Raw genomic sequence first — 13125 nt, forward strand, 5'->3', positions numbered from 1 at the left:
CAGAGGCTTTTGGACCTCTGAGTTCAAGGCTAGCAAAACGTAGGTAGTGAAGGAAAGTATGGTGAAGACATAATTGAACGAGAGGCTATTTTTCAGCCCCAGTAAGCAGTAGAACTTGGCAGCTTTGGCCACGTCTTCTGGCTTTAGAGTTAAGGATAGAAGAAAGAGGTTATAGAATCCCTGTCCGTGAGTAGGAAAGCTGTTGAGCCCATGTATGTAGCAGGGTTGTCCCTGTATGGAGGCCCAGAGAAGCCAGTGTGTGAAAGGAGTTATGGGCTCTTCCTCTGCAACTGAGGAAAGCTGGTGGGGCCAGGTGTGTGGCATAGAGGTCCAGAGAGGGCATTGTGTGACGCTGTGAAGGTGAAACCTGAGCTACTGTGGAGACCCCAAGAGTTCAAGAGCTATGGGGTATCTACTGAGCAAAGCTGCTAACAGAGAGTGGGACCATCCCAAAAGAAAGAAGCAAGTCAACAAAGCTGAAAAGAGCGTTTGGAATCAAACCTGGACATGTAGTGTTTGGAGTTGCTTGGTTGGTTTGTGGTCCTTCTTTGGTCTAGTATTTCCTTACTGTGCTCCCTTCCCTACATTTTGTAATGGCAATGTATATCCTGTGCCAAGGTATATTGGAAATATGGAACCAGCTCTTAGATTTTGACTTTATAGGGGATTAAAGTTAAGAGATTGCATGAATCTCAGAAGAGACTTTGAACTTTTAAACTTTGTTGAGACTTTTGAAGTTGAACTAAATGCATTTTGCATTATGACTACAAGCCTAGAAGGCCAAGGAATGAATTTGGTGGGATGGCTTTGATTGACTCATGTGATTGAATGCTTGGCTTATGAGGAGTGGCATTATTGGAAGGTGTGGCCTTGTTAGAGTATGTGTGTCATTGTGGAGGCTGGCTTTATGTGGAACACAGTCTTCTGCTGCTGTCTGCGGATGCAGACTCTTAGCACCTTGTCTAGTACCGTGTCTGACTGCACACTGCCATGCTTCCTGCCATGATGATAATGCACTAAATCACGGAAACTGTAAGCCCGTTCAAATAAATGTTTTCATTTATAAGAGCTAACATGGTTATAGTATTTCTTCACAGTATTGGAAACAATAAATAAGATGCTATTTTTTTTTTTTTGAGAGAGAGTTTCACTTTGACTGTGAACTGATAATATTCTACCTTAGCCCCATGAGTGCTAGGTTGGGATACAGAAAGTACCACCATGACTGGGTAGAATGTGAGCTTTACCAGGGTTTTACCTTTGTCCATTTTACTTTCTGGCTTAGCAACAACACTGCACCTGAGCATAGTTAGAAACTCAATGAATATTTGCTGGGAAAGTAACTAAATGAATGAGACCAGACAAAACACTTGGAAGGTGAGACCAGTAGTATCTAAGGCCAAAATTTAACTGTCAACTTGGGATCGCAATTTGAGTTAGGTGGCAACCACTTCCAATCTGGGTCAGAGAGTTAGGGAGAGAGAGGCCAGTGATGGTGCCTGGGCTGAGGAGGAGGGAAAGGTTGTTGAACCTTATTGGTCTCATGTTGGTATTATTTCTTCATGATCTTTGCTAAGGGAAGCCTTCCTCAATTACTTATGAAAGAGCAACTACAAAGGTTCCAGAATCAAGTGAGTCCCCAGTGAATTCAAGTTTGTTTATTGATCTAGGCACTGTAATTTACTAAAGGCACATTGTATACTCTAGAGAGTCAGCTGTCCACTCATCTTTAGAAATAATTCCGTGTCATGTCGTTCCCATCAAATGTATTGTGGGGAGTCTGTAATATGAAAGCATGACCTTTGAACTGTTGGCAAGTATATCTAAATAGTTTCCTGGGTTACTTAGGCTTCTGTTGGAATTTTTGATGCAAAAATATGTTCAGATGTTGGATCTTTATCACAATAATTATGGATATAAAGATTGGATACATCTTAGGAACATTGAAATATCATGGTGTTCGGACAGGAGGTTCAGATAGTTTCATACTGTGAAGAGATGATGATGTCATAGAGTCTGAAAGGATCCCCCTCCTCCCAAAGCCCTGCGCCCAATCCTAAATTAGAGAGCGATAGTTTTATGGGTTACTGAATGTCTATATCTGAAATGGCTGAATTGCCGATGGAACAGACACTGATTACTTGCTTACAGACAACTTAACCGCTCCACACAATTGTGTTTCTCTGCCTCCTCTGGCCTGATCTCAAGCAGTCCTGGGCAAAGCCAACCGCTTCCTTCTCTTATCAGCATACGGTCTTGTTTCATTTGTTGTTTTTTGTGTTTGTTTTGTTTTGCTTCTTCTGTCAAACTGATCTCCCTTATAAACCTTATTGCTGGTCCTGTCTCTTTGGAGACACTTTTTAAATTCTGAGCCAAAGTTCTCCTCTTTGCCTTTCTCTCCCCTCTTAGAAGAGATATTCCCTTCAGGTGTTTCTACTTAATTACATGGCTTTCAATGACACTTCTCTGCCTTTAGTTCTGATCTCTCCATTAAACTCTGCACTCCCACATCCTACAGCCCAAGTGAGCAACATCCTTGTATTTCTAACAGAAATCCCAGCTTAATCCAACGAAACAGAAGTCATGGTTTCCTACCTGCAAAATCTGTTGTTTTCTTTCCCTTTTGGGTGTGGGGAGATGGCACAATTTACTAACCTGGAAATGCAGAGATAGTCGTTTTCCCTCCCGTCAACAGATTCTGGCAGCTCTCCCTAAAACCCTCCACTTTGCATCACTGTATAATCTCCACCAGGACATGGGTTTCAGGACAGTAATCCCCTAATGCTTTCCTTGACCTGTCTCCCCTTCGTTTTGTGCTCTTCACATGAAAGTGCCAGCTATTATTAAAAATGTGAATCTGACGTCTTATCTTCCTGGCTTACTGACTTTCTCATTGCTGCAACGAAATGCCCACGAGAAGCAGCATTAAGGAAGGGAGTTTATTTGGGCTCAGGGCTTGAGACTATGTCTGCCACTGTGGAGAAAGCGTGGCAGAAGAACTGTGAGGTTGAAGCCCACACGGCGTCTGCAGTCGGGGCCAGGACGCAGAGTGAAATGGGTGCCGATCTGCTGGCCACTTTCGTCTTTTCCTGTAGTCTGGAAGCCCAGGCTGTGGAAAGGTGTAGATCCTGTTCCTGGCAGGTCCTCTTTGGAAATTCATACCCGGATACACCCAGAATTCTGTTTTCTTGGAGATTCTGAATCTAACCAAGCAGACAGGAAGTCCACCCACTTATTCCCCTCTGGAAACCATTCTGTTAAGTTCTGCTGCATCTGGAGTAGAAGCTGGATTCAGCAGGTATAGAATTAGAAGTAGAGCCCTAGGTAAAAGCCAAGCTGTATAAGAATGTACAGATGATAGAGCCTCACTCCAATGAGACAAAATCCTGCCAACCAACCCAAAACAAAAAGTGCACATAAAACCCTGTAAACCATGTTTTGTTGGTATGGGGTCTGCTCTTTACTACGGAGAAAACAGATTTCCGCCTCTCCTCAAAGCTGCAAATAGCCTCCTGGTTAGGTGTGGGAGTTTGTGTTCTCTTCTTTGGGCTGGGATTTCAACTGTGACCTTATCTAATTTACTTGGTCATTTGTTTACATAATCTTTAATTGCTCTTCCTCCATTGCAGTATGGCATTCATAAACCTGAGCTGTCATATATTCTATTTGAAAAAAATCGGAGTCACCAAATACATTGACGCTGACATTTCCCAACAGTTCTAGTAACTTAGAATTTTATACCTCATAGGAAAATTGGAATTGTGGCTAGAAAAAAAAAAGCCATAATACTGATATAGATACATATGAACTAAAACCAGTCTTACTGATTTCACTAACATAGGATCTTGTTTCAAATTTCTGTTTTGTTAACATGATCAGAATTCTGGCATTGGCAAATAAAGCTAGAGCATAGCAGGGTCAGAGTAGAGAACTGGAGAAAAGTGAAATATATGTAAAATTTCATCATGAATATTGATTATTTTTGGTGACATTTTTAGCCGGAGAAATGTGTGGGAATAAGAGGAGAGAGTCTTGGAAGAGCAGGGGCACACTGGTTGTAAGGTAAAAAAAATACAGAAAAGACTGGGTGGATTTCATACTCTTCTTATGTCACAGTTAGTGTTCAGTTGACTTGTGACTATCCAGCAATGAGGCACAAGAAATAAAATCATGGATGAATATGTTTTACTTAAAATTAATGTCATTACATTTACATTTCAATTTCATTGAACTTTACATTTTATTTAACTTATGATTTTTAGAAAATATGTACTTTTTTCTAGTTTATAAGATGTTGACATTTTTCTGTAGCAGATTGTTTTTCGTTTTTTGTTTTCATGCATATATGATACACTGACTAGTCTTATGTAAATAGAGAGAAGCTAGAATCATCAGAGAGGAGGGGACCTCAATTGAGAAAATGTCTCCATAAAGTTAGGCTATAACCAATTGTGGAGGGCATTTTCTTAATTAGCAATGCATGGGGTAGAGCCAAGACCGTTGTGGGTAGTGCCATTCCTGGGCCTGGGTTCTATTAAAAAGAAGACTGAGTAAGCCAGGAAGCAAAGCATGGCCTCCATTCCTATCTCACTGTTTATACACTGAGGCAACCTCTCTTACTGCCTATACACTGAGGCAACATCTTTCTTTTGAAAGCAGAGCTTGCAGACTCATCGTGTTGGTCAGCTTGCTGTGGAGTCTGTCTTTTAGATTGCTCTCCATAGCTACTTAGCATTGACATAGATTATAGGATGTTGTCCTTATGGTTTGGCTGTAGGTGTTTTAACCATGGAGTCATCTTCCCAGCCCATAATTTCTTATTTTTAAACTCTGTTTGATAATGTAAAATAGAATAAATTTTGCTGTGCTTATGGAGCCTCTCTGTTTAAATTTCAGAATTTTCAGACGTGTTGATCCTACTGGATTGGGTCTCACCTTTATTGGCTTGTTGCTGAGGACACTCCATTTCCTGACCGTGAAAACTTGCCACTTTGAGACAGACTGAGCTCCATGCTCCGACATGCCTGTGTCATACATAATCCTCACTCTTAGCCCTGACCAGCAAGACACCGCCTTCTCCCTGCGTGCTGTCCATCTCGGCCACACCTATGGAGGTCTGGCACTTCACCTTTCTGTGAATGTTTTGTTGTGGGCATGGAAGGCTCCCTGTTGCTCAGGGCTGGCCTACTGAGCTGGCGTGTGCCACTGTACTTGGTTTAGACTTGGTCTTTTGAAATGTTCAGCAGCATTTGGGTCAATGGAATATTCTTAACCTCTTGAAATTTCACTTCAGGCTCCTGAATTTCTCCAGTGTTTCCCTCATTGTGTGTTTGGTCAGACCCTTCTCCTTTATCGAGCTCCAGGTCATAGGATACCACAGAGTTTAATTTCTATGTCTCCTCTTTATCAATGTACAGTGACCCCAGCCAATAAAAGATTAAAACATCATTTATATACTAGTGATTCTTCAAAGTGATAAACCACCAGTCCTTAATCTTCAGAAATAAAGAAGGCTAGGAATGTATTTTAGTTTCTCAACAGGTTGCCTAGCATGTTCAAAGCTCTTGCTTGATTCCAAGTACAACACAAGCAGAATGTGGTGGTGCTTGCCTGTAACCCCTGCACTTGCGCAGAAGGGAGATCAGGAGTTCAGTGACATGTGAGGCCAGTTGGTATATAAGCTCTTGTCTTAAACAACAGCAATAACAACAATAAGCAACAACAATAGTAACAATGCACCAACAAACAGCAGCAAGAAATAAAGACATAAAGCTTAACATCGAAAGCAGAATTCTTGACTTGAGTGTATCATTCAGCCTGTGTGCTAGGTCTTAAAGCTCTAGGATTATCTTTAGTGTCTTTTCCATAGCCCACATCTAATTCACTGTTCGACTCTGTATTTCTTCCATTTGACATAAAGGTCCAGTTCTCATGAGTTCTAGAAAATGGCATCCTTGTTGCCACCTGATTAGAACAACTCAGCTCTGCTACTGTCTTCTGGTGCTTTCCCCTCATATCTGTCCTCTCCACTCTAGACCAAGAGGCTTACAATACAAAGTCACATGTTAATATAGCTTCTCTATTGAAAACATTTTGGGGGATCTCCCCGTGTTTAAGCTAGAATACTCAAGCTCACAGTTACCCCACAAGCCTTCAATGCTTAAGATTAATTGATGTCACTAAATTGATCTGGCATATTTATAATTATAAGGCTGTCACTTCTGTCTTAAAAATAGTAAAATTAAATAAATATCCACCCACAATTTCTGGGTTTGTCTAAAACTCCATTTCATTTCCTTCTCTTTTTTTTTGTACTGTGGTGACAAGACTACATAGGCTGCAGACAATAAGCCAACTATTGAAAAGCAAAAATATTTGTTGAGAGAACACTGTTTCTTTCTTAACACAGCAAAATTTCAAAGGACTTTGATTTCGGTGAAGCATCATCAAATCATATGTTTAGCAGGACACAGTTCCAGCAACATAGAAGGCCTATTTTCAATAACTCTACTCATACCTCAAACCCCTGTGGTCTTCCGGGACTCTCTTTAACATGTTTCCATACAACAAAAATCTCTGACACCGACACGCTGGTCGCCGTGACATCAGTGGGAGCAGCGGTGGGTTCTGCAGGAAGAAAAATCGAAGTGATAAGCCATGAGTGCTCCGAGGTTTCTCATTCTGACCTATGTATGAACGAAGTGGTTATGGAAAAAACATAAGAAAGTCTTTGCGTTTCTACATCAATTTAGAGTCTTACCAATAGCCATTGACAAATCTAGAATGTAAAGAGTCTTATCTTTGAGTCAGGGAGGGTATTTCTAGAAAAGAAAATGGTCTGACTTAAGTTGTTTGTCAATCTGGTCTAATAACAAAGATAGTCAGCTGGGATTGGTGGGTTTGTTTGTTTACCTAATTGCTTTTGGGGCTAACCTGTGGAAACAACCTAGCTGTCCAATCATAGAAAGATGGAGAACATGGCATGTATTCATCAAGTAGTATGTTTCCACTACAGAGAATTGATGTCACTGTTAATAAAATGGTTATAACTGGAGATGATCTTATAAAGGTAAATAAATTGGTCTCAGAAAGACAAATATCACGTCTTCCCTCATTTGTAAGTTCTGAACTCATAAAAACATGAGGTTATATTTACACTGATGGCACGAAAATTGAAGGAAAACTCTCTGGGAAAGGTGGGAAGGTGAGAAGGAATCATGGAGAAAGAGGCAGAGAGCCAGATATGGGAGATGCTCAAAGTACATACACTTGCAGGAAGATGACTTTATCTAAAGCTGCATAATGAAACAACTGCTTTAGGTGCTTTGCCTTGAAAAAGATCAGTAGTCATTACTGATCATACAATGTGTGGATGTGTCCTGATAGTATGTGTAATTTCTGTGTTTCTAGGTCAGAGTTAAACATTTAACACTACCACCAAACCCCCTATTGGTATTTTTCTACCTTGTGGCAAATTATTCATTTTGCTGCCTTTTAATCCCAAATTCTCTCATCTATAGTATGGGAATAAGAAAAGCATTATCAAGGCCAGGATAGGTGAAACACACCTATGGTACAGAGTGTGAGACAGGTTCATAAGTTCAAAGCCGGCCTGTTCTACACAGTGAGCACAAGACCATCCAATAATTCATAGCAAGAGCCTGGCTCAAAATATAACATCAGCAAACAAAGGATTATGATATCATATACTTTAAAATTTAGTCCTATTTGGAATAATGCATCTTGAATGTTTAGTGTTATAGTTAGCAAAATTCATTCACAACAATATGGTAATAACTATATGTACATTGTGGAGTGAAAGAGAGAGTCTAATCTGCATTCATGTTTTTGCCACAAAACTCCATTTCGATGATAATGGAAGAAATGTGTTATGTATCCTGATATTTAAAAGGCATGCACTGACTTTTGTGGCAGGTGCGAGCAGAGGAGAAAAGTCCCTGAAGGTCTCCGTGCTGTTGCTCAAAACACCTCTCCATTTGTTTCCATGCTCAGTGACCTTTCACACCATTTTTTTATAATACACAATGTCTGACTGACATCCGTCAAGAAGTGCATTTTCTTTGACACCACATGCTATATGAGCAAGGAAATATTTCTAGCGTTGACATGGCTGAATCACAAATACTGTCACAAACATGTGCTAACTGAAATGGAAATATGAAGGTCACAGATTAGGTCAAGCAGCTCTGTACGGATTATTATATTTAAAAAACCCTATGCTATAAAAATTGGAAAGACTTTTGTAGTAACTTCAAAATAATCTCCACCCTCTACCCCTGACACTGACCCCAGATTCAGGAAACCATATGACAAGACAGAGTTCTAAATGACGCCTTTCAAGAGGCATTATGAAGGGTCTAGGATAAGTCTAATCATTTTCTGAAATCCGTCTTTAGCTATGAGAAAGTAGTTACACATCTACCTGCATGATTTTGACTTTTATTGATTTAAAGAAATCACTCCCATGCCTAGGGTATAACTATGTAATCCCAACAATGGAAAAATAAAGTCTGGAGGATCAAGGTTCAGGATTGAACACACAGTGAGTTCCTGGCCAGCTTGGGATATAACAGACTCATCTCTAAACAAACAAACAAGCAAGCAAGCAAACAAACAAACATACAAACCCACTCCCCCCAAAAAATCTATTCATTGCTGTGAAATAAGTCTACAGAAGAGTTTTTCATTTATATTTGTAGTAAGCATTGGTTTACTTTCGGTAAGCCTCATGTTAAAATTCATATGCTAGGACTGACAGCTGGCTTTTTGGTAAGGTGTATGTACTGATCTTAAGGAGGACCTGCATTTGGTTCTCAGTACCTAAACCAGGTCACTCATAATTCCCCGTAGCGCTAGCCCCAGGAAGTCTGACACCCTCTTCTGGATTCCGTAAGTACTGCATGCAGACATACACACTTAAAAATAAATCTTAAAAAATACCTCACACGCTGTCTGTAATTGAAACAGTTCAAAAGTATTGTAGTAAATTAATTCGATTTTCACACACAGGTTGATGCTGATTCCTGCTGTATCAATTGTGGTTCCTCGTTCTGACAACCTCTGAACGTCCTTTCTACTTCCTCGGTCTTGTGCTTCATACTACTTTACAGTCTATTTTTATCCATTCGACTTTTTTCTAAAAAGGAAGAGCTTCTATCTCATTCTAGAACCACAGCTAGCAGACGCGTAATAGATTTGTTAAGCTGTTTAACCGAACTTTAACTTCTTGGTTCTGTATAAGAAAGAGAACGCTGGCAGTTTCTAGACACACGGGACCGGATTGCTCTGGTTTGGGTAGGAGTCATTTTCACAGGAGCTGTACTTTGTTGTCATTTGCCATTCTGCCACTGTGTCAGTTCTCAGAATGGATGCAGCACAGAGTCACATGCCAAACGCTTTGTATCCGCTCTTATATTACTGAGGCAATTACATCTTTGTCAGAGAAGACTGAAGCGGGATAAATAATTTCAGAAGCACAAAAACACATGGCCGGGGAGCAGTCTTCTGTCACTCTTTATCTCCTGAGAGAAGCTATTTCCCTGTTAGCTTTCACGAGCACCAGACACATTTAAGTATGTCTCAAATTGAAAATTAAATTTAAAAAGTTGAAGATTGAAAAAGAACACAAGAGATGTTTAGAAACTACTTCCTAAACAAGAACTTTAATTTCATCGACAAGCTTGGAGGATTTTATATTCAGGTCCAACCCCATCCTGATGAGTCACAGACGCTACCCTAGGGCTGTGGGCCACAGTCACATCCTGAATGAGCATGGACAAAATCTTGAATGAGCCTTAAATCAGTTCACTTTCTACATCCAAACAACATCCACAGTCCGGCCGTGCTGACCTGAGCCAGAATTTCAGCATGGGAAAAAGCAGGGCCTCAGCCCAGTTACTCCAAACTATGTACAGTTTAGAGCTGAACTGACAGAGTGTCTGCAGACAAGAATAACTGACTGGGAAGCAGCATCTCTGGTTGGGATCTCCTGTCCTGCCTGAAAGGCCACTGATACTACATGAGAGAGTGTCCCCACAGATGGACTTTGAGAAAAATGCTTGCATCAGAAGTCAGGAGTACAAGCTCAGGAGACATGTGGTATTCAAGCACATCAATGTGAGTCAATGTGTCAATTTCATTTATTCTACAAAATTAAACATTTCTAGATTGTTTTGGGGAGGGGGGATGTTGTTTCATTCAAACTTCTCCTTCCAAAAGCGTCCCTTCTGTTTTAAGTTTGTTAATGGCTTGTCCTCATTTTCTCTTCTGTGTTTCATGTGTGTGTGTAGTGTGTATGTATGTGTGTAGTGTGTGTGTAGTGTAGTGTAGTGTGTATGTATATGTGTAGTGTGTATGTATGTGTGTAGTATGTATGTATGTGTGTAGTGTACATGTATGTGTGTAGTGTGTGTGTATGTGTGTAGTATGTGTGTATGTAGGTGCATATCTGTATGAGGGTCCGAGGTTGGTATCAGAAATTTGCCTCCATTATTTTATAAACTTATTGTTTGAAGCAGAGAATCTCAATCAAACCCAGAGCTTGCCCTGGCAGCCATCTTGCTCCAGGAATATTCTGCCTCTGTCCTCAATGAATAGAATTACAGACAATCAGGAAGGGTGTCTGGCCTGCTTGGCATCTATGTGCATTCTGGAGATTTGGACTCTGGTCTTCTCTGGTGACAAGCCCCTTAACCTCTGAGCCATCTTCCAAGCCCATCACTCACAAGTCCTAGAGAGTAATTTTTTGAGATAGAGAAGGGAATATAAAGGAAACAAATACAGTTGGTTCTTTTGCTGTTTAATGCCTCCAAAGACTGACAGAGGAATGGGAGAATATGCTTAAATACGCACATACTAGATAAAGGAAAGAACTCAGAATAGTCATAATTGACTCTTTCTTTTAAAAACTTATTTATTTAGTATACATGAGTGCAATGTTTCCATGTACACCAGAAGAGAAAGTCTACAATTTCATTACAGATGGTTGTGAGTTACCATGTAGTTGTTGGGAATTGAACTCAGGATCTCTGGAAGAGCAGTCAGTGTGATTAACCACTGAGCCATCTCTCCAGCCCCAGTCATAGCTGACTCTTTAAGAAAAGTATTTACTATGTTCTCAGACATTTTATTTCCAGATATATATTAAATCACTCTACAATACTATTATATATTATGTAATTACTTTTCAAAGAGGGGTAGGGGACTATGAAAGCTATCACATCTGCTAAATGGTGGAGGGAGGATTTGAATCCAGGCAGAAACTCTATGGTGCTGTTGATACACTGGGATATACACATATAATGTCTTCCCTTGCTTTCAAAAGTTCTTTAGATTTCTGTGTGTATGTGCTTGGGCATATGTGGATGTGTACTGAGCTCCAAGTTGACGGCGAACATTTTCCCGTATTCCTCTCTATCTTTTCATAATGTGTATGTGTAAATATATGATGTGTGTGAGAGTATATTCACAGGGATATTAAAGGGCAACTTCTGAGAACTGGTTCTTCCTTTCTATATTTGGATTGATATTAGACTCCAGTCACCAGGCTTGTTCTGAAAGTGTTTTAGCTGCTGGACCGTTTCATAGTCCTATCCACGTTGGTTTTTGAGAGAGGGTTTTACTGAATTGGAAGCTCACCAATTGGTTAGACTGGCTGCCCAGTGAGACCGAGGGATTTTCCTGTCTCTATAGCCTCAGTGTGACACTGGTCGATGCATGCCATCCTGTTTGACCTTTATGTGGGTGCTGACCATCTGAACTCATGTCCTCGTGCATGGGTGGTAGGCACCTTATCAATTGAGCCATTGTCTCTATCTCTGCCTCAGGTCTTTCTTTCTTCCACTGCCTCTTAACTACTAACCCCTTTCACATTTTGTTATTGGGATCCTTACTTGAGCCTTCTAGGTGTTGTCAGAAACCACAGAAACTCAGGAACCCTGCCACAGGCATATGTGATGGTCCTCATTCCTACACGGAATTCTTGGTAACTTTGAACCAAGCTGCACAAGGCTCCTCCTGATAGGCCAGGCCATGTTTAAGCATTTCCAAACCCACTCTTATATATCACAAGATTTAAACAAAGCCAAAGACACCTTTTTCTGCTCTTGACTTGAACTCAAGCAATTTGATGAAAGTTCAGGATCTTATTTGTGCAATTGCACTGTGCTCTGTCTGCAGACAGAGACATGAAAATCTCTCATTCTCTTGTTTAGGGTGTGATGTAGGCTGTGGATAGCTTCTGCACTCCAGTTTGGAGATAGTAGTGTTGTGGACACGCTCATTGATAGATTTCAGAACCAGTTAGATTGAAATTGAGAACAGAATTACCACGCTTATGAATTTAGATGATATATATGTGTTAAGTGACCCAGCAGCTGGAGTTCTCCTAGTGATTTGGGAGGATGTGCTTGTAATACTGAGTGTACATCTGACTTCCCAGGAGGGCTAGTGGTAGCATTAATCAAAGGGGAGTCTAATAAACTTGGTGGGAGAAGGGTTATGGTTTCATTAGTTAAGAATTCAGTTGAAGACAGCTGCCGTTGAACGTTTATAGTCACTAATCCAAATGGATCACCCAGCCCAGACAGGCGATTATTCCTTGTATTTTATAACTAATATGGCAATTTATTAATTTCTGACTTCACATAAATCCCACTGAGCTCAGTTTCAGCCAAAAGCTGATCTGGAAAATGCCACCTTGTGAGTGCTGGACTTTTATTTGAGCCTCGGTTGCCCTGCTTTTAAGGGATAACTTCAAATCAACTTCTTCAGATGAGGAGAGAATTCTGGACTTAAATAAAAACAAGAGTGATAAAATTCACCTGAAGAAGCCAAAGCCTCAAATATGAGAGAAAACTAAAGTGGAACATTATGAATAAATTAATCTTCTAATCTGTGAGTAATGGCCATGGAATATATTCCTTTATTCTAATGGACTAATTGAATGCTTGGGTTCTTCTTACCTAGACCTTGAGTAACGAGAAGCTGAGAGCAAATAGATATATGTTGAATTATCAAGTATTTTCCAAAATATAAAGGGAACCGTGAATCACTGATCTAATATTTTCATCTTGGTCGGAAATCACTTTAAAGGCAGTTTTACTA

General features: G+C 40.3%; 1 protein-coding gene across 1 annotated transcript in view; it reads right to left on the bottom strand.

Annotated features, from left to right (window-relative positions):
- Positions 1 to 13125, bottom strand: part of Cntn5 (contactin 5) — a 1166275-nt gene that overhangs the window by 27133 nt on the left and 1126017 nt on the right. Inside the window, exon 21 of the mRNA XM_032911019.1 lies at positions 6518 to 6627. Within this exon, the coding sequence (XP_032766910.1) occupies positions 6518 to 6627 (110 nt within the window). The remainder of the gene's footprint in view (positions 1 to 6517; positions 6628 to 13125) is intronic.

This window comes from Rattus rattus, chromosome 8 (genome assembly GCF_011064425.1).
Source record: "Rattus rattus isolate New Zealand chromosome 8, Rrattus_CSIRO_v1, whole genome shotgun sequence".
Classification (NCBI taxonomy): Eukaryota; Metazoa; Chordata; class Mammalia; order Rodentia; family Muridae; genus Rattus; species Rattus rattus.